Source organism: Pygoscelis adeliae, unplaced genomic scaffold (genome assembly GCF_000699105.1).
Source record: "Pygoscelis adeliae isolate BGI_AS28 unplaced genomic scaffold, ASM69910v1 Scaffold122, whole genome shotgun sequence".
Classification (NCBI taxonomy): Eukaryota; Metazoa; Chordata; class Aves; order Sphenisciformes; family Spheniscidae; genus Pygoscelis; species Pygoscelis adeliae.
In genome coordinates, this window is record NW_008824358.1 from 3,008,783 (window position 1) to 3,029,175 (window position 20,393).

Here is a 20,393-nt window from a genome sequence, read left to right on the forward strand (position 1 = left end):
GTTTTAGTCATTTTTTTTTAAATTATTCTCCGGCGCTTGTAACCGCTGCGGGTTGATCCCATCCCGGCCCCCCGCGGGGAACCGCCTCCGCGGGGTCACTCCAGCCTGGCACTTCCTCAAACGCCTGCCCTGCCCTCAGAGCCGTGCAGGAGGGCGCAGGAACGCGTGCCGTATTTACCCCCTTACCTCCCAGCAGCCACCTTCCGAAAGATGCCAGGGCGCTACCCGTCTTAGAAATACTCAGGGAGACATCATACTCTGGTTTTCCCCCCCTTTACCTTGAAGTGGAGCTTTTCCTGCGTTAGAAAGTTTCAAGTTCGGGGCTCTAAGGGCTAAAACGTGCGGAGAGCTCGATCTGTAGAGTAATTGCTGCTTTTTTGTAGCTGCGTTGGCTAAAATGCTCTGTAGAAATACTGACTAGAGTCAGCTACAGCCCGAAGACGCGTTTCTGGCCGGTTTGATCTCCCCGTGCCAGGCCATACAGCTGCAGCCCACGTGGAGCCCGGGAACTGGGGCGCGTTCCCCGAGCAGATCCAGTCTTGACCCGAAGGCTTTGAGACACGCAGCCCCCCCCCCGGCAGTTTGGGTTTGTTTGGGTTTTAATACACGATAGTTAGTTGTCCTCGTTGCTTAGCTTGCCTCTTCTTTGAGACTAGGCTTTGTTTGTGCTGCGTTCTGGGATAATTTACTAGTGTTTGTGTTTTCTTGCCATCAAACTAAAACCTCCTGGTTTGAAGAGGAAGTGGGGAAGAGAGCAGCTTTAGGGAATGGTGGCGTGCCAGGATTAGCTGCACCGAGGCCATGGTTTTCCAAGCCAGCGCAAATGAAAGAAAAGAGTTTCACCCAGCCCTTGGGCTACCCATTTTCACCCGTGTCAGCACAAGCATTTGTATGCAGAATTAGACTGGGAAGCTAAACCAAATTTAAAAAGAAAAAAAAAACCCAGATCAGCTCCCAAATGTTTTCGCTGGCACAAGAGGGCAGATGAGGCGGCTTCTTTTCAGTAACAATACTGGCTTATAGTGGACTGTAGCGTAGGCAAAAGTATAGTTCACCTGCCAGATATCATACCCATGCTCCCGAAATGAAAGCACGTAGTTCTCACGCTTAGGCCAGTTGTAGATTTATTTATTTTTAATGCTGTTAGTGATGCTTAGGAGAGCGACTAGTGGCATTTTGACTTTTCTGAGGCCAGGATTTTTGTTTTGCAATGAGTACAGTGCAACGGTTAACTGTTGTGCTGAAAGCCTCATCTGCCTGGGAGACCATCTCAGGAGCTGTCTCTTGGACGCTGTGCCTTCAGGAGAGGCACAGCCCTTCCCCTCCACCAGGTCCCCCCCTGGTCTAATGCATACCTAAGCTAGCACATCCATGTGGCACACAGCAGCACGAATTCGAAATCCCAGCTCTATCCCTGAGGCAGGAGAGCCACAGTGTCCGACACAATGTCTTTATTTACCAAGGCAAAACAAACAAACCTCTTGGATAAGTATCAACCTTTGTTGGTTTAGTAACTGGTGAAAAGGTGTAGGCTGGCACATCCAAGAACATAATTAACAATAGCATTTGTTCCTCAGCGTAAATTAGCCTCTTGGAGTCATATGATTACAAAGTCGCAGTTTTCTGAGTTAGGGCTGTCTATAAGTCATCATGATTTTAGAATTTCAGGGCAGACTCCCAGCACTGTTCTAGTGAAACTCCTTGGTAAGGTGATTTTCCCCTAAAAGGATGGTTTTGAGCTGGACAGATGTTTCGTTTATATTGTCATTCATTTAGGGGGCGATCAATCTAACCTTTAACAGATACACTTTCATTGCCTTTACCTTTGGAATCACTTTTCCTTATTAGCAGAATTTGTCATTACCACCACATTTCTATTATCCCTTTGATATCAAATTTTATGTCAGTAGGTTGACAGCAGGCATGGCCTAGGCCCAAAGGAGTTCAAGGAACCAAGCCTACAACATTAGTATTCTGAGAACGGATTTTAAAAGAACTTCACTGAAACAGTTAGATGACTGATTTATGTTGTACTCCATAATACAAATACTGCATGATACACCATTTAACAAAATATCAAAAGTCTTCCTGTTGAAATTCTTAAACCATAAGGTGTTAAGAAACATGAATAACACCTGAAAGTCTGGGGAAAGTTAAGCTGTAACAGGCTGGCTCTTGAGTTGCAAGAGCCTCCTTGCACCTCTGGAAGGGAACCTCAGAGTGAACATTGAACTGGGCTCTGCCCTAAAGTAGTATCTTTTGGCACAAAAAACCTCTTTTATTATCTAATCGGTAACATAAAGCTTCATTATAAATTCAGTAAATAGGTGAACTTAAATTTTCACCCTGTTTCCAGGCATGCTTTATTTAACCTTTAGCTTAATCTTATGGTAGCGTAACCTAAGCTACTCTGGTCTTGTCCTGCAGTCAGTCCTAGAAAAGGTCGTTCCTTCTCTCACTCCTCACCTATGACAACGGTTCTTGATTTTTCTGGGTTTGACGTAACTTTTAGGCTAAGGGTTTTAACTTACTCAATACTTCTCTTTAAAAAGATCTACAGAAATCTGTTAATGTTGTTACAACCCCCCTAGCCTTCTTTGTAAACAAGTCCTAGTCATTTTTTACGTTAGAAGCAGTCTGTGTATGGCACCTTTAACTGAGTCCCTGTCTGTGACTTGGGTTCTCAGGTGCTGCTGAAAGTCTGCAATAAATGGAAGTCATCCACTTTACTGCCTAAGCTTCAACTGCAAGGGCTTGTTTCTTAGGGTTCAGTTTAACAGGACACTGAGTGCTAATCTGGTGTCTTCTCTCACTCGTTAAATATCCCAAATCCTTCCTGCAGCATCACCTTAGACCTACAAGCTCTTTCTTCAGTAATTAGCAGAACTCTACTGACGATAACCACAGCTTCTACTTTGAGCATCTTCTCTAGTTGGGCTTGGCACGATCACTGTTTACCTGTCCTGGCAGGAGCCTGGTGGGATCTCAGACGATACACCCTGCTGAGACAGGGTACATGCCGACATCTCTGTGCAAGCAGACAATCAGCAGAAACTGCAGTTCTGTGCCTGGGTATTGCTGGCAGAGAGCCATTAAAGTTACTTGCCTCCCTCGCAAATAGGTAAAACTACTCTCTGGTTTTGGTCCCATGGGACCAAGCTGGCAGAACTGCAAGTGTAAACTTTCATTTGCAGTGAAAATTACAGCTGTAAGTGTACAAGTCAACGAAATTCCTTTGTTCACTGGACAGATTGCCAAAACAGATCCCATCCACAACTGCAGGCTTTACGGTGTCCAGACGGGCAGAATAGCATTGTATAGTGGGGAAACCCGGGTAAAACTGGGCTGTTTCTACCCAGCTGGAGACACTTGAGTTGGGGGATTGGAAATCAGAATAAAAACAAAAAATCCCACATGCCTATCTTGCAAGAGTAATCACAAGAGCAGAGTCTAGTTCAGAGGTAACAAGATAACACATCTGAAGTTCCAGCCAAGGCCACTGCGAAATCTTGGCAGCATGGAGGTATTTTGAGACTGTGGGGAGATGCATTTGTTTCAGAGAACGGAGGAAAAATATCCTTTTTGTTTGTTTGGTTTGTTTTTGCAGAGCTTACATAGACCTTTGCAAAATGATTTCCTCAAGTGAATATGGGTCTCATTCCTGGGAGCTTTTGGTGACAGTTGATCATCAGCATGAAGAGGTACAAAAGGAATTTTTACTGCGGGTCACAGGGGACCTTCATATTGGAGGAGTGATGCTGAAATTAGTAGAACAAATCAGTGAGTAAAGACCTGTTTAATTTACACAGTGTTACTAAAATAATACATGCAGCTTTCCTTCTACAAAAAGAGGCTCCTGCGCATTTTGAAGTGGCACTGCCTCACTCACTTCTTTGTAACGGTACGCTGAGCACGTAGGTGCTGCAGACTCGGGGTTTTTATGTGGCCAGAACCCCTCCCTGTCTGTGACTAAAGCCCCATACTGTCACAGTGCAAACAAAACTTTACTTTGTTCTTGTCTTCCAGTTAGACAAATGCAGTTGGACTAGACTAACTATTCAACTCCCTGTCCAGATAGACTTTATAGGTGGCTAGTTTGAGGGGCAGTAAAGGTAGCTGATACCCTATTTATCCATCTGTGGCAGTCAGAGGGATGGGATTAGTTGTTACAAAGGCATTTCAGAAGTTGCTGTTTCCTGTGCTGTAGTAGCGTTCCAGCCAAAATCTGAGCCACATTATCCATTGCTTATATCCAGCAGGGAACGGCTGTGAAGAGCAGAGACTGGCCGAGTCAAAGTTAGGAGATGAAAGGTAAAATACCCTGTGTACAGTCACAGCAAGTCAGCGCTACAGGCAATAAGAGAATCCAGGTTTCTTTAACTCAAAGCCGTCAAATGGAGCTGCCTCCCAAAATCATCATCTGCACTGAGGCAGCAGAATGATAGATACAGACAAGATAGTATGGTATTTGATTATTATATCAATGCCACAGGGTTTTCATATGCAACTCATTCTTCAAGTATTGTTCTTTTTCCTGAATTCTTAAATCTAGAAGTCTTCAGTCACAAACTTCACACAGAAAGGAACCTGTCTGCTAGATTAGACTCGCCAAGTGGGAACACCGTGAGCTTTGCATTTCCATGCATTGCTCTAGAAATACAAGATTTGTGGCAACAACAAAAAAAAAAGTAAAAAGAAACCTCCTTGAAACTTTAGTCTTTCTCACATAGCTTGACTTCAGACAAACAAGAAGAGAAAAACTGAAGTATAACAAAACCCTTCAGCAAAATAGTGTCAAGAAATTTAAAAATCGACAACTTAATTTCAGAGTTCTTACTGCCAAATGAATGGTTTTGTTTTCAAACATGGGGTTTGAAGGAAACAAAGGGGAGATGCGTGAGATATCCTTTCCAAAAGGCTCCCATCCAATGGAAGGACATTTTTACACGAAAACCCTCTGTCATGGAAAAGCTCTACTTGGAGATAGTGATTTTATCAGGGAATCCCTTTTCCAGCATTAAAACAGGTCGCATAACTGTGATACATTTCTACCAACTTCTGTGCATACTTACCCACACAGTTCAGCCAGCAAACCAATGGTAGCTGGAGTTCTCACTGGGTCAGAAGACTAATTTTTCACAGTATTCTTATAACTAGTACTCAACTAGTGCGAAAAGCTTTCTATATTAAATAATATTTAAAGCAAATCTGTAACTAAGTGATTTGTGTCAGCAGCTCTCAAGACACAATCTTTTCCCAAGAAACTCCAAAACAGGACAGGGCTCTACTGTGCTATAGACAGGCTGAGGAATAGCCTCTACCTGGCGGAGCTGGTGAGGAATGAGAAATGACGCAGAAGACTGAAACAACTTGACCAAGATCACACAGAAACTTTACCTGCTACTACACATCATTGGCATCTGGGAAGTCATCTAATCTTGGAATTCCCCATGGAACTGAGAGCAGCAATACTTTATCTCTTTCCTTATGCATGTGCTTCTCATGCTGATCTAGTCAAGGTTTTGACACCTTTCAGGTCAGGATAGCTTACTGCTCAAGAGTAATCAGGTAAAAGCCACTGTTCTTCCCTTCCAAAACTCTTAATATAAGTCGTGAACAAAGTCTTCTATCTGTTCTTGATTCAGCAAGCCTTACTTTAGCTGTATGTTTTCAAAGTACAAAATACACAAACATTTTTTACTTAAGCAGAACACAGGCAAGCCCGTATTAGTGAAACAAGACAGTCATCTCTTGGCAGGCCTGTCTTCTCCGAGAAGTTTTTGTAGGCAACCGTTGTCAGTCCCTGGTCAGTCACACCAGCCTGCCCTCCTGCACAGACTAATAAAAGATTTAACTGTACCATATCGCATCATGCCCATTCTACCTCCCTTACAAGTTTCTGCATCCTGTGTGGTAGAGAAGGTCATCTTACTTGTTAGAGAGCTTGCTAACTCTTTCCTGATTGTCACAGGGCTTACTCCCAAAATAATAATTATTTTCCTTGATTATTTAAAGAACGTTGCCACTGTAAAGTTGTCGTAAGTGGGCTACACTCAGGTGAGCATCCTTGTTAGTCTAACTGTGCAGCCACAGAGAAGAGCTGAGAACAGCCCTTAGCTGTGTGTCACCAAGACTTCAAGGGACTCACTGCTGGTTCTTAACACTATAGAGAGGAGCTGTTCAGCGGTGCTTCCCAGGAGTATGTGGAAGAACTTGTGCCCATCTGGGTGCACACAAGGTTTTGTGGGAGGACTTTTAGTTTGCGCTATCAAGTTGCAAAGTGGGTACCCTTGTTATTAGCCCATATCCCAGCACAATCCAAGCAGCGCTGGACCATGCATAGCACCAGATTCAGGAGATGCACTTTGCCTGTGGATATCTGCAAGATTAAGGCAGTGCCACAGTCAGCACCTAGGTTAACTCTTCAGGGAAAACAAAGTTAGTTCCCAGTGACTGCCACAAGTATTCAGCAAATGGGGTCTAGGTCTCAGGAACTGTAGTTGCTACTTCAATGTAAATAATTTCTCCTGTTTGCAGAGCACTGTTTCCAAACCAAGTTTTTTAGTGTATTTGCTCCATAGTTTATTAATAACCATTTTGTATTTTCCTAGAAATATCACAAGATTGGTCAGACTATGCCCTTTGGTGGGAGCAAAAAAAATGTTGGCTTCTGAAAACCCACTGGACACTCGATAAATGCGGGGTGCAGGCAGATGCTAAGCTGTTCTTTACTACTCAGCACAAAATGCTGCGGCTTCGCTTGCCAAACATGAAGACTGTGAGACTGAAAGTCAGCTTCTCTTCTGTGGTATTCAAAGCTGTCAGTGACATCTGCAAAATTCTCAGTAAGTAAAGCTAAATCCCCTCTGGCAGCTAAGTTGGAGCATTTTATTAGGCGACTTTGTTTTGATGTGAATTCCTTACTCACAAAACTGTTTACCTCAAGGAGAAATTTGATTGAGCTGACCCAGGATCAAAAGACAGATTTTTTGGTTTTTAGTATCCAGTGCATGTCAATGGTTCTCAGTCGTGGTCATAACTGATGCAAACAGTATCAGAAATGTGTCCCATGAGCTGCAGGAGTACTGGATAGTCAAAGTCATGGTTGATGGGTTTGTAGGGATCCTTGTCCTCCTTGAGCGGGACTCCGTCTTGCTTATTCTATGCCATCGACTAAGAGCTTGAGCTTACCAATCTCCTACACCAGCTTTCACCACGTCAACTGATTTATCACCTACTTTCACTAGCATTAATGATATTCAACTTGGCCTATTGGTCATATGTATTTACATCAGAAGGAGCATGTTTTAAACGTTCAAAACTTTTATATGCCCAAACATCTTCGGGTCAGGGCATACCCAACTACCACACACAAGCCCATGAATGTGTTGCAGCACTGAGTCCCCGTGTCTCTGCTCTTTCCAGTAATGGAGCACCTCCAAGCAGAGATGAGGTTTTGGAGGATGCCTGACCTGTGTGCCTGTGATCCGCAGGAATAAGTCGAGTCTGCAAACAGTCTTCACAATGCCTTAGTGTTAGGGATTCTTTAATTTAGATCTTCCAAGCTGAGGCCAACACCACATTCATCTTCAGAAGGAATTTACCACCTCATATTGACTACAATGTAGCTTTCAGTTTCATCTTCTAGCACTGGACTGTGAAAGGGATAGTATGTCTTTATTACATTTAATAGCTCTGATAAAATGATGCCATAATTGTTCAGCTGACATTTGGCCAAATTAAGTATTTCTACCCACATTTTTCTTCCAGACTGAGTCAGTAGAGGAACCCTGTAACTTTTCTCATGAGTGAATACTGTCAAAAAATGTCTTTGCTTACCCCAGGATAAAAGAGTTTTTCAGAAACAGTGTCAGGTTTGCAACTGACAATACATGTCTGAATCAGTAGTGCAGTAGGGAATAGTGTATAGCCAAGACAGAATCTTGTATGTGAAATATAAAAGTCTTAAGTGAATAATAGAAGGCATGAACTTCAAATACAGTGGTTTCATTTCTGTTCTTGCTTATTTATAAGTCAGACATTTCATTGGGGTTATTATGCTCAAAGGTGATTGCAGAGCCATCAGGGAGAAAGAGTTTTTCCCTGGTGTTCTAAAATGCAGTTATGCTTGCTACAAAAGCAGGCTTAAATCCTGTCAAAACTCACTCTCGCAGCCCAAAGTCTTTGGCCTTGTTATTCAGTTACTGGATTTTCCATGGCTACTGCTTTCAACCTGCTAGAAATAAAATTCAGATTGCAACATGGAGCTTCCCCAAATGCTATTACCAACCACGGGCTTTTTTTGGATGTAAGCTGCTAAGTTTCAAATGTTTCATCTTGCTTCACTTCCCAAATTGCCGTTGTAGATATTAGACGGTCAGAAGAACTCTCTTTGTTGAAGCAATCAGAAGATGCACTCAAAAAGAAAAAGAAAAAAGACAAGAACAGCAAAGAACCAGTTACAGAAGATATTTTAAACCTGTGCAACTCTCCAGTGAGTTCTGGATTATCAGGTAATGAAAAACCAATATGATTTTGTTCTTCTGATTGAAAAGTCAAAAAGAGGAAGAAATCCTTTGCTACACAATTAAAACCAGGGAGACCACTTTAATGTAGGATGGTGGTCAGAGAGACACAGTTGGCCTGAAATTAGTGGCTTCAAGAAGCTGCTGAAATCTCCAGTATATCAATATTTTTCTGTTGTTTTTCAAATGTTTTCCATTCCACTGACATGAGAAAGGCTATACCAGAAAACGGGTGATCAGCTGTGGCCCTGCACACAGGATGTGCTGCTGCTCTTTGAAAATGTGAGACCACTCTTAAAATATTCAACAATTTTGGCAACCTCCAAGGAAAAGGAGAAATAAAGGCTTGAATGTATGTGTTTCCTATCTCCAACACAACTGAGATATCTCACAGAACAAGGAAGAGCACTTCTGTCACACTTCACCCGTGAAAGGACAAGGCCTGCTGTAAACAGCAGAGATAGGAGACTGTCTTGAAAGAAAAGGGTTAGTCTTTTCCTATGATGGAAAGTGGTGGACTACCTAAGTCTGAAGGCAGTTTTCCCTGGAATAATACATTACTCTCTTAACTTGCAGGAAGTCCAGGTTTATATAGTAAAACCATGACACCCGTTTATGATCCCATCAGTGGGACACCAGCATCTTCTACAATCACGTGGTTCAGCGACAGTCCCTTGACTGAGCAGAACTGCAGCATCCTCGCCTTCAGTCATCCCAACTGTTCTCCAGAAACACTAGCAGAGATGTACCAGCCTCGGACTTTAGCTGACAAAGCCAAACTCAATGCAGGGTAAGATGCCGCTCTTTGAGATCTTTGTTAGCTGGCTTAACAAGGGTAGCATTAATCCAGCTTCTTAAGTGTAAAGCAGAATTTGACAACAACCCCCTGATATATGGCTACATTGATACTTAAATGCATGCTTTGATCTTGGGTTTATTTCAGAAATACTTACTCTTTGTAATCTTTTTTCCTTATTCAACATTCTTGGTTAGGCAATTTGGTTTGAAAGTGATGAATGATGTAATTGTGCAGGCTCTGGACTAAATTCTGTTGTTAGATGAAGGCAAATCCAGTTTAGCACTTTGGGCGTAGCTAAAGGACAGTTTGGATAGCAAACTCTAAAGGCTTTAAATGGACAGTGGAAATAAACGTGGATAAACTCCGTAAAGCTCTAATGCATTACAAATAGGTGACTTACTGAATTATGCGCAAGCAAACATTGCTTATTGTACACCACAGAAGAATCCAGAGCACTGGGGGGTTTAGTGGTGCAAGTGTTTGAGAGGATTGTCTCTCTAGCATTAAAATACGGATTGTCATTTTTAGATCTGTGGAGCATTTAACAGTGACTTCGATATTTTCATTGGATTTCACTGGAGAACAGAAGTAGCTAGAATTACAAAACAGCAAATACTGAAATGAAAAGCGGGAGTTCTAAATATACAGGTACACTTTCGCCCTGGCTTAAACGAACCTCGCATTTCTGGAGATCAAGAAGAAAGAATCTTATTGGCATAGGTCACCCCACAACTAGTTACTGCTCAGTTTCGGGCATCTCCTTCTGATGTTTTGAGTAGTGCTGGAGAAAAAAATAGGAAGATTGTAGGTATTGTGTTTATACAATGAAAGTTGGAAATCCATATGAACGTTCCACCTTCTCGGGTTACGCGAATTTTCCCCAGACTTGCAGGAATCAGAGCTATTTGTTCCCGCTTTTGTTTCACAAGTACATTGGAGCTCTGCAGGTGTGATAGTTTTTCCTGTACAGATGAATCTGTGGGTTGTTTTCTTCCGCAGCTGGCTAGATTCATCTCGATCACTTATGGAACAAGGCATTCTGGAGGACGATCAACTTCTTTTACGCTTTAAATATTACACTTTCTTTGATTTGAATCCAAAAGTAAGAGCTTTGTTTTTATTGCTATTCATTGTTTGCCTGCTTTCATGTCAAGGAGCTATAGCACAAGGATACTGAATTTTAGCTAGGATTTGTTAGGCCTTCAGAGCTCAAATTCAACTTCTTCCCCTCAGCTAAGGCTACATTTTTCACCTCTGGACACTGAATCACCATTCCTCACCTGAAATAAGATCTTAAGTATAAAGATGAGATCTGAAGAGCACCAGAAACAGTATCCAGACTTCCAGAGGGGCTGGTTTACTTTCTGCCTCTCCTCTAACAAGAAAAATTAAGGGGAAAACTAAACTGACAGCATCCTAAACGATGTAAAGGTGTAAGCCCTATTTTTGAAAATGGACTTAAAAATTACATTTATGTTCCACTGCCCTTCACTGAATATTCAGCTTTTCTGGGCTGAATATATATTCTGAAGCCCGCAGAAGCACTCAGGCGCTTACATCAAATTTGTTTCAATGTAACTGGGTTGTTAAATACCTTTGGAAAGTTCAGCAAAAATGCCTAAGTCTCATTTGAAAACAAGACTTAGTCTTCAAAAATCACTTCAATGTTTTTCTCAAGTTGCCTCTCGTTTGCATTTGTTTCCACCAAAAGTCAACGCTGGTTGTGTTAAGCCAGTGTTTTTAAGGCTCGGGTGATACATTTAGTGAAATTAAAGCATGATCATCGGCCAGTGTAAATCAACAAGAGTTCAAATGTGAATTTTAGAGGATGTGGCCTTCACATTGTTATTTTCTGTAAATTCTGTAAAACTCCTTCATTTCAGGCATCTCAGATAAACAGGTGGCTTGTTTTTGGGTGAAATGCCACCCCCACTAAAATTCAAGTACGTGTCTCAACATCAGCAGCCCAAACATTTCCCTTCTTTGCCCCAGCCAGCCATGGAGCCATAGGATGAAATAACCCAAAACAGCTTCAGGCAACTTAATCGCTCACCACTACTGGGAGAGGTCACGCTCCAAGGTTTACCCTCCCATCACCTACCTTTCACCAGCTCTGGGGCTTGAATATTTCTGTGAGTCATTTCAGCTTATTAACCAAGTAGATAATAAGAAACAATCGCTATCCAAAAAATGGGTAGTGAATTAAAGCAGTTCACAGCAGGATCTGACAAATGTCAAGCCAGTGCAAAGATAGAGCCAGAACCGAAAAAGCCAAGAGCAGAAGAGGGGAAGTGAGGAATAAGAGCTTCTGTCTTTTGGCAGTAGCAAGCTGTTGAATGTCACATTCATATCAGCTGCGTCACAGTATTTTCACTCTCATAGTGTGGTTTCACATTTCGGTTAAGTCAGTCCAAGGCCCACTACCACAAAAGGGGATGTCTTAATCTCCCCTTCTGCTTCAGCCAAGGACTCCTGATTAATTTTCTGTTGGATCAGCAAGCCACTGTGACCCTACACACAATCACACCGGCTAGTACAAGAGAAGGATGGGAACGTACACAGCAGGGCAGAGGTGGGGGGAGGAAGGAAACAACCTTTATGGCTTCAGCCCAATGTTAGGTCAGCTGCAGCTGATCGTGAATCTGTATCTTGATGGTCATTAATGACCAATGTTGTTCTTTTTTGCTACAGTATGATGCAGTGCGAATAAACCAAATATATGAACAAGCCCGTTGGGCCATCCTCTTAGAAGAAATTGACTGCACAGAGGAAGAAATGCTGATCTTCGCTGCACTACAGGCACGTACTTGATCCAAGTTGCAAAACCTGTTTGCTCAAGAGGCAGGCACAAGCTAGGGCAAGACTCGGATAGAGCCCAGGCCAATAGCTCTGTTTGGACTGGGGGGCTGCTATTTGAGTGAGAAACAATAAGCAGCAGCCATCAGCTAAACCAACTAAATTCAGTAGCAGCACACCATTATTCAAACTGACACATACAATTATGGAACCATTTACTAAGATTTTCTAAAGCAAACCGTACCCAGGATGTAACTTTGATACCAGTCTATTCTGAAGGGGATTACTATGAAGTGTTGCTTCCCATACCAGCTACCACCCTTTCACATATTCTCCCTGAAAATTTCTCTAATACATCAATACATATGTTCACAACAGACCGAAAAAAAGCTATAGCACAATGTGAAGGTAGGGACGCTATGGAGTACGTAGAAATTTATCATGACTTAGCGTGACTTAGTCCCTGACTGTAGGTAATAAGGCACAAATGTTGATTATTAATACATTCCTTCCTTTTAAACGTAAACGGAGCTGCCCAAAAATTCACGGCCTGCCACTGTGGAACACCACAGAACCTTGCTGCCACGTTTCCACCTGGTACGGATGGCACTTACAGCTGACAGTACTAGGGATGGAAATGTCAGCGTTGAGTCGGCCTCACAGAACAGGATGATTATACACTGAAGGAATAGAAACACTGGCAATTAAAATAGGAAACTGTTATCAGTAATTGCACAGGAGATTACGGTGGACATACCTGTTTCCTTGTGAAACACGCCATAGTTCCGTGCTGCAGAACTTTACGCAGTTGTCCGAGACCCAGAAGACCAAATGGCCTATTTTCCATATGCTGTGATTGCGTGTTGCTAACCGATATATTGACTATTTGATATTCGATGTTTTATTTTAGTATCATGTAAACAAGTTATCATTATCATCAGAGGCACAAGATTTCACCTGTGAATCAGAAGTAGATGAAGTAGAAGCTGCACTTTCTAATCTGGAAGTGACACTGGAAGGTGGAAACACAAGTAACGCTCTGGTATGTCCTTTCAGATCCCAGAATTGCTTTCACTGTGCCAAATGCATTGACTCCGATGAGCCCACCTGGTTCCTGATTTTTTTAACAGAGTTAACAGACGATTACAAAGTGCATTGTACTAAAATTATTCCTAATTATTCCTGATAGGAGGACATCACAGACATCCCGAAACTTGCTGATAATCTCAGGCTAGTTAGGTGAGTGATTAAAACTAATAATAAAACATACAAAACAAAAAGCTTAACCATACAAGAGATCTCTTGAGTTTTTCATTCTAATCTAACGGTAGATCCTAAGGTTATAAATCAACAAATACACCTAATATCATCTTCAAATCTTTCTCTTACTGCTTCTGAGCAAGACTGTCAGCAAATCTTTCCAGCTCTTGGGGTGCTGGGGTAGCTATACCTATGCTTATTAAAAGACCAGGCTCTTTAAATTTCCTAGTGCTCATCAATCATCATCTCTAAACAAGAGAGTCTACAATTTTGTTTTCAATCACATTTTACTGGGTTTTGCCAATGAAAAACTAGAAAGAACTTTCAGCTCTCCCTGAGAAGAATTTCTGAAAGCAACCCTGGGGATTGATGTATTTTTTTAAACAAAAGAAACAAACAAATTACCCCTTTCTAACCAAGCATGGAGTCTGTTTCTAATATCAAAATGAGTTTCAAGTTGAAGTAGCAGTATGGTAAACCAGATCAGTAATACCTCACCTAAGTAAGTAAACTGAGGAAAGTACAATTCTCTGATCCCACTAGAATATCTTCATTTATGGGTTATTTAAATGCCTGCAGTGACCTCAAGTCCGTAGTGCCTTTTATCGCAAAACAGTCCACATGTTTTAGAAAGATAAAGATTTCTGTTGCCCAAGTATTTATCATTCATTCCGTTGACAAATCATATTTGTAGCCAGCAAACTGAAAATTGCACTTGAAAACTGTTAACTGTTGTTAACTGTTAAGAATTGTTAATTATTAATTCCCAATTAAGAAATTTTATTTGATGTTCAAATTACTAAGGTGGCTCAAGATGAAAGGGAATTTAAGCCTTTTAAGTTCTGTCAGTTATTCGCCTCTAACAATGCATTGTTTATTTTTCCCCAGCAGTAGAGCAGTTTGCTTTTAAAAGCATTCAGCGGTTATTTTTCATCATGAAAAATTTCCTATATACATGATAAATCACTTACTAAACCTAAGACATTGTAGAAACTAGGTAAGGCGTAAAACATTTCTTTAAAAGAACAACAGCATTTTGCTACTATAGTTATTTGCTTAATTGTAAACATAAATGCAAAGCTGTATGTCATACTGCTGGGTCTATTCATATAGTGAACTTTTATTCACATTTATTCACAGTATGCACCACATTAGCACACTAGTAAATACTACTTTCAGGTGGGTGACAATATGGTGGAGAATTACAATTTTTTTTTTCAAAAACAACAACAACAAAAAGCTTTCAAACAAGTTTTCAGCAACTTTTTTTGGATAGAAAAATAATTTTGTCAGTCTAAAAAAAATTATAGTCCCTTATTTTTGAAGAATGTCACGATATTGGAAAATTAAAAGCCAAAATATTTGGCAGTTTTGAAAATCCAAGTTATTTTTTTAAATTTAATCATACAAATCACCATTTTCTAGAAAGGATTCTAAACTAGGATTTCTAGAAAGGCTCTGGAGAAGGCAAGAATGGGTATAATAAATCTCTGTTTTCCAGCTAGCTGTATACTGTTTGTACCATCATCTTAGATTTAAAGGGAAGTACTAAATAGACAGTGGAATTTTTTTTTTTTTTTCTTTTTTCTTCTTTTTAACTTCATTGTTGACTTTTGTAGCTAGTTGTGAAGTATTTCTCTACTAAAATAGTGCTAATACCTCTGGTTTTCTCTCCCGAAACATATTGAACCTGGGATTTTATTCCTCTCCCTCCCCCCCAGCCCCGGTGGCTTTGTTAGTGTATTCTTAGTAGAATTAATTATGATTTTTATCTCTTACTGAAGAGAGGTGGGGCGGGCACAATGATTATGCTTGACCATTGGTATCTATCAGTTAATTCTCAATTCCAAAGTAGATATTTTTAAATTTACTCTATGAAAGGAATCAGTTTGCATTAGCCAAGTATTGAAATTAAGCAAAATAATTAAAATTAGGATTATATCCATCTATATACATGTGTGAGGAGCTGGAATAACACTGCCCTAGTGGAAGAAGATGGTTTAAACTATTACCTTTTCTTGGAGTGCTACAGAACCTGTATAATTGAAGGAATTGAATTTTGTTGTGTTAGATACTATTCAGATAAAGCCAAAAAGATGGTCTCTACTCCCTTACAATTTAATGAATACAAGTTAGTTTTATGGTGCAAATCTTCTAAATAAGGAGCGATGAAAAACTGAAGCTAATTCTAGTGCGTGTGAACAAACTCGTGGGTTACGTTAGTGTTACTGAGCTCATGTAAAAAACAGAATTAGTCTTCCTTAGAAGGGAAGGGCTTTGATTAAGAATGAAAGACCAAAAAAAAAGTAAGAAAAACCACATAGAAGAGAAGGAAAAAAACCCGAGAGAAATCACAGATGGGATTCAGCTAGAATCTGGGGTAAAAACCACATCCATACCCGGGATAACTTGGGTGCGGTGTCGGTTCCAGGTGTTTGCCACCCGCCTCATTGACACAAGCATGAGTAACCCAACGGAAGCCATGTGTATGACCTCAAAGCAATTTGAGATCCACAGTAATGTTTGTGAGTGACTTAGCAATTTGTACATTTCAATATAAACAAATGTGATTTCTTTTTTTCTTTTAGGCCCAGGAAGCTGTCACTCAAAGCTATCAAGCCATATTGGTTTGTCTTTAAAGACACTTCAGTATCTTATTTTAAAAACAAGGAATCCGCACAGGGAGAACCTATTGAGAAACTAAACCTAAAAGGTAGGAATTTTCTTTTCCTTTCTTTCCTTTTTCTATTGCATTCGTGAACTGAATAAATCAAGGAATCCCTGCGAGACTCAGGACGGCAAGCGCAGTAGCATTTACTCTTGGAACTTTTTCAGTTACTGAGACTCCTAAGCAGGCAGACTGCATCTGCAAAAGAGGCCTAAACAAAAAGGATTCAATAGCTTAGCCCAAACCAAGATTATCTGGACCTGGCTTGTAAAATGCCACGTACTGCCGAATTCACTTAAAGATGAGTCAGAGAATGGGATCTGTGTGACACTTTTATTTCCAAATATTTTTACTCTATGTTAAATGCTAGTACTCACCTCTGTCCTTGGCAAACGCACACTGGTAGCAGAGGCTTATGGATGATGCAGCGGACAAGAATGCCATAGGTTGCACCTATATACTGCTGTGCAGGGACAGCTCCAAGACCTTCTCTGGACCTTGTTTCATGAATGGGGATTTCCATAGCTACAACCAGCTTTAGGTACTTCTGGAGGAGAAATCCCAGGTGTACACACGGCAAACAGCAGCACCATATATAGCCTCCATCTACATCTACTCCTGCAGGGACATCATTTGTTCAGCGTCAGGGAACCAGTGATGCCCAGGATTCATCCTAGAAGAAACCTTTGAAATAGAAAGCAGATTGACCCCTGTGAACAAATGGCTCTGCATACCAATCTGCATATCCTCAGTAGGTCAGATAAATGCATGGTAAAACTAGCCAGGGTGACCAGAACCTCACCAAGTAGCCCACAGCCTTGGTGTCCCTCGACACAGAGGGGGACTGTAGGCATCCTCGACTCCAGCTGAATCCAGAAGGCCTGTAATAGCACCATCAACATGAAATACCAGGTCCCCAGAGTTCTCCCGGATCCCTGAACTGGCCAGCTCTGTTGTAGATGTCACCCACGTCCCATTGTCAGTACTAAGCAGCTTCTGAAAATATAGTCCAGGCTTTCAAGACAATTAGGCAAAAATTTCCAAAAGTGCCTATCTCATCAGCTCCTCTTCATTTTAAGTGTTGAGCATTTCCTAAGATCAGGCTGAGGTTTTGAGAGCACTTGGATCCTTTCTTTTTCACATTGACTAACATGCTCTTTGAGCTCCGAGCATTCATCACCCTGGCAAGCCAGACCAGGCAGTGAACTAGAACAGAAAGCTAGAACAGGCCTAAGCTTCGGAAGTCTTGGCCTTTGATCTCAAAGAAAATCAACCATTAAGTACTGTTCTTCAGTATTAATCAGTACTTAAAGTTAGTGATGTAGTAATTAAATAAATCTATTCCTTCCTGATTCTCTCTGATCTAGGATGTGAAGTTGTACCAGATGTAAATGTTGCAGCGAAGAAGTTTGGAATCAAATTACTAATTCCTGTTGCTGATGGCATGAATGAAGTATATTTAAGATGCGAAAACGTGAGTAATAAGACAAGGGAAAGTTTGTATTCCAGATTTATTGGCAGATTGTCTAGAAGACCCATTGTCTTGTTCTAGAATTTGTATCGAAAACCAAGGATGCTGCAGAGAGTTTATTTTCTACATGTTTAGTAAAATTTAAGAATGATGTGGTGGTTTAACAAATACTTTATGGTTGAGGGGACAAAAGGACAGTAATTCTATGTTTATCATCAGTTTCCAAGTAAAGCTGCTGGAAAGAAAAAAGAACATACTATCAAAAAGGTAAAAAGAAATTACAATGTTTTGCTTCAGTGTTTTCACAGGACTGGGGTTTGGGGTTTTGTTCTCTTCTTTTTTCTTAATTAGAACTCTTCCCATTCAGATGAGAGTAGTGTGATAAGGATCTTGCATTTGTTTTCCGTTTCAATTTATTTCACGTGTATTGAAATGTATCAATCCAAATTGTGTAAAAATGTTCATTAGGTGGAAAACAGTCATGCAATAAAATTTCCATGAGAATCTATTCCAAAGTACTGGGTTTCTTTGAAAATTTAAAACCTAACTGTTCTGCAAAGGCAGTCCTGTCGGTGGAACTAGCCCAGTCAGGGAAGAACAATAGTACTATGGTTACTACACATCCACGCAAATTAAGCGGAGTAACTCCAGAGTGGTTTTATCGCGCAGTGAAAGATGCGTGAGCAGTAGCCGTCTTCATAAATGGCTTGTCCAAAAATACCAAACAATTGTCTTTGTTGCAGGAGAATCAATATGCTCGGTGGATGGCTGCTTGCGTTTTAGCCTCAAAAGGTAAAACGATGGCCGATAGCTCTTATCATCCCGAGGTCCACAAGATCCTTTCATTTCTAAAGATGAAGAACTGGGCCATGTCTCCCCAGGCTGTCTCTGATCCAGAAAGCATAGATATGAAACCAGAATGCTTCGTCTCACTACGTTATACCAAAAAATACAAGTCCAAGCAGGTATCCTGAGCATGGCTTGATGGTTGGGGATGGGTGGTTCCAGTGATTGCTTAGGGGTGAAGCTGGATCGAAGCAGCATTTAGAAACCGTACAGTAGGATCATCTTGCAATACTCATTTGTCCCTTTGATATTTAGCAAGAGGCCTTTTCTTTAAAATGAACACACGGACAGGTCTCTCGGCACTTCTTCCAAGTACTCCTCCTACATCCCCACAGCCTCCTAAGTCACTCATCGTGTTCTCCTCCTGATAACGCTGTCCCTGAAAGTCTCTTCAGAGTAAGAAAGGAAGGTTTTTAAGGACAGGAAGTTACCGTCTACATCTTAAATAACAGTGTCTTCCTGTCCTCGCCTGGGTGCCTCTCCTTCCTCTCCACCTAATTCCTTGTCCACTGCTTTTGCTGCAGAAGAGTTCAGCCTACCCACCCTCGGGGGACAGTCTCCAGAGCAGTATGCTGGAGCTAGACCCAGCGCAGCACAAACCCAGACACTGAGACCTTCCTGCATTCTTCTGCCCTTGTAGCTCAGGATCTGTCCCCAAGTGCTCTCTGCAGTACCTCTGCATGAACGGTGATGACTAAGTGTCTGAACATGGCATCAGAGCTAATGATGTTTGATTTAGTGAAAGCAAGGGTATTTTTGTTCTCCAGTCAAGTGAAACCTTTCTCTCTTCCTGTGTTTCCCAGTTGGCTGCTCGTATTCTGGAAGCCCACCAAAATGTATGCCAGATGCCCCTAGTGGAGGCCAAGCTGCGTTTTATTCAAGCATGGCAGTCCCTCCCCGAGTTTGGCTTATCCTACTACATTGTAAGGTAATCACACTGTTACAGCAATGTCAAGCTGCCATAAGGCATTCACGGTCAGTGATTTGCGGGAAGTTCTTTGACTCCCTGTTTTGGAAACATTCTCTATTTTTTCCCCCACAAGACCTTTTTTAATTCTAGTAACTTCCATACTGCTGTTTTTCTCTATAGCAGTAGCACTCAGTAGCTCGGTTCCTGGAGTGAGACTCTCCACTATGTCTGCCTTCGTACAGACCTGTCGTGTATTGCCTGAAGTAACGTATCACTAGGATTAAACCCTTATTGACATAAACTCACTAAAATGTAAATAAATGCATGTCTTGTTGGTGTTCTCAGGTTTGCAATATATTTGTTCACTCCAACTCTTTCTCATTGGAATACGATAAAATGCTAATTTCTTTGGCATTTCATTAAGAAAACAGCAAACGATCCCTTTTTTAGGTTGATCTGGAAGAGCAGTCAGCGCAGGAAAGGTCTGTTGTGTTCGCAGCAGTTTCCCTGGACATTTACCTTGAATGTGGCAGGGTTCTGACCTGCATTCTTTTCTCTTGACAAACTACCAAAAAACTGAACAGTACTGACACAACCGTACTTGGAGGCACCTTCCTTAATTTGTGCTTAACACCTCTTCCAGGGCTACTTAGGAATCATCTGCGGTATAAATTGAACCAGCTGGGAACCATTCTCTGGCACAGAGGCCAGCTGGCATAGAACAGCCCACATCTGTACTATTAAACTTTCTGACTTCCCAAAACCCAGTAGCCTCACATGAACTGCCAGATCATGTTGGTCCCTGGATGTTCCAGCTCCTGAGCCATACCTAGGAGTCATTTGAGAGCGCTGCTTGGTTGCGGCCAGAATTCTGCCTGGGACTCTTCTAGCAATCGAACAGAACACGAGTTCAGTGCCCGGGAATGTTCCCTGTCGCTATTTAATTTACTAACATAGATGTAGATGTTTTGCCCCATCTGTCAGCACTAATTCTGTTAAACAAACAAACAAACCCAACACCTAAACTGCATTTTGTAGCGTGAGCAAAACACCTCGTGGTGAATTTCTACAAACTGATGGGCGGTATCTCAGTGCGGGCGTTAAGTAAGGCACAAATT

The 20,393-nt window shown here is 41.4% G+C and overlaps 1 protein-coding gene across 1 annotated transcript in view; it reads left to right on the plus strand.

Moving 5' to 3' along the window:
- Nucleotides 1-3,608: 3,608 nt before the first annotated feature.
- The window catches only part of FERMT1 (fermitin family member 1), a 19,014-nt gene continuing 2,229 nt past the window's right edge, over nucleotides 3,609-20,393 (plus strand). Inside the window, exons 1-12 of the mRNA XM_009319579.1 lie at nucleotides 3,609-3,780; nucleotides 6,612-6,845; nucleotides 8,367-8,513; nucleotides 9,102-9,315; nucleotides 10,324-10,426; nucleotides 12,016-12,123; nucleotides 13,031-13,162; nucleotides 13,310-13,359; nucleotides 15,969-16,093; nucleotides 17,416-17,522; nucleotides 18,263-18,484; nucleotides 19,169-19,293. Coding sequence (XP_009317854.1) covers nucleotides 3,630-3,780; nucleotides 6,612-6,845; nucleotides 8,367-8,513; nucleotides 9,102-9,315; nucleotides 10,324-10,426; nucleotides 12,016-12,123; nucleotides 13,031-13,162; nucleotides 13,310-13,359; nucleotides 15,969-16,093; nucleotides 17,416-17,522; nucleotides 18,263-18,484; nucleotides 19,169-19,293 — 1,718 coding nt within the window. The 5' untranslated portion in view covers nucleotides 3,609-3,629. The remainder of the gene's footprint in view (nucleotides 3,781-6,611; nucleotides 6,846-8,366; nucleotides 8,514-9,101; nucleotides 9,316-10,323; nucleotides 10,427-12,015; nucleotides 12,124-13,030; nucleotides 13,163-13,309; nucleotides 13,360-15,968; nucleotides 16,094-17,415; nucleotides 17,523-18,262; nucleotides 18,485-19,168; nucleotides 19,294-20,393) is intronic.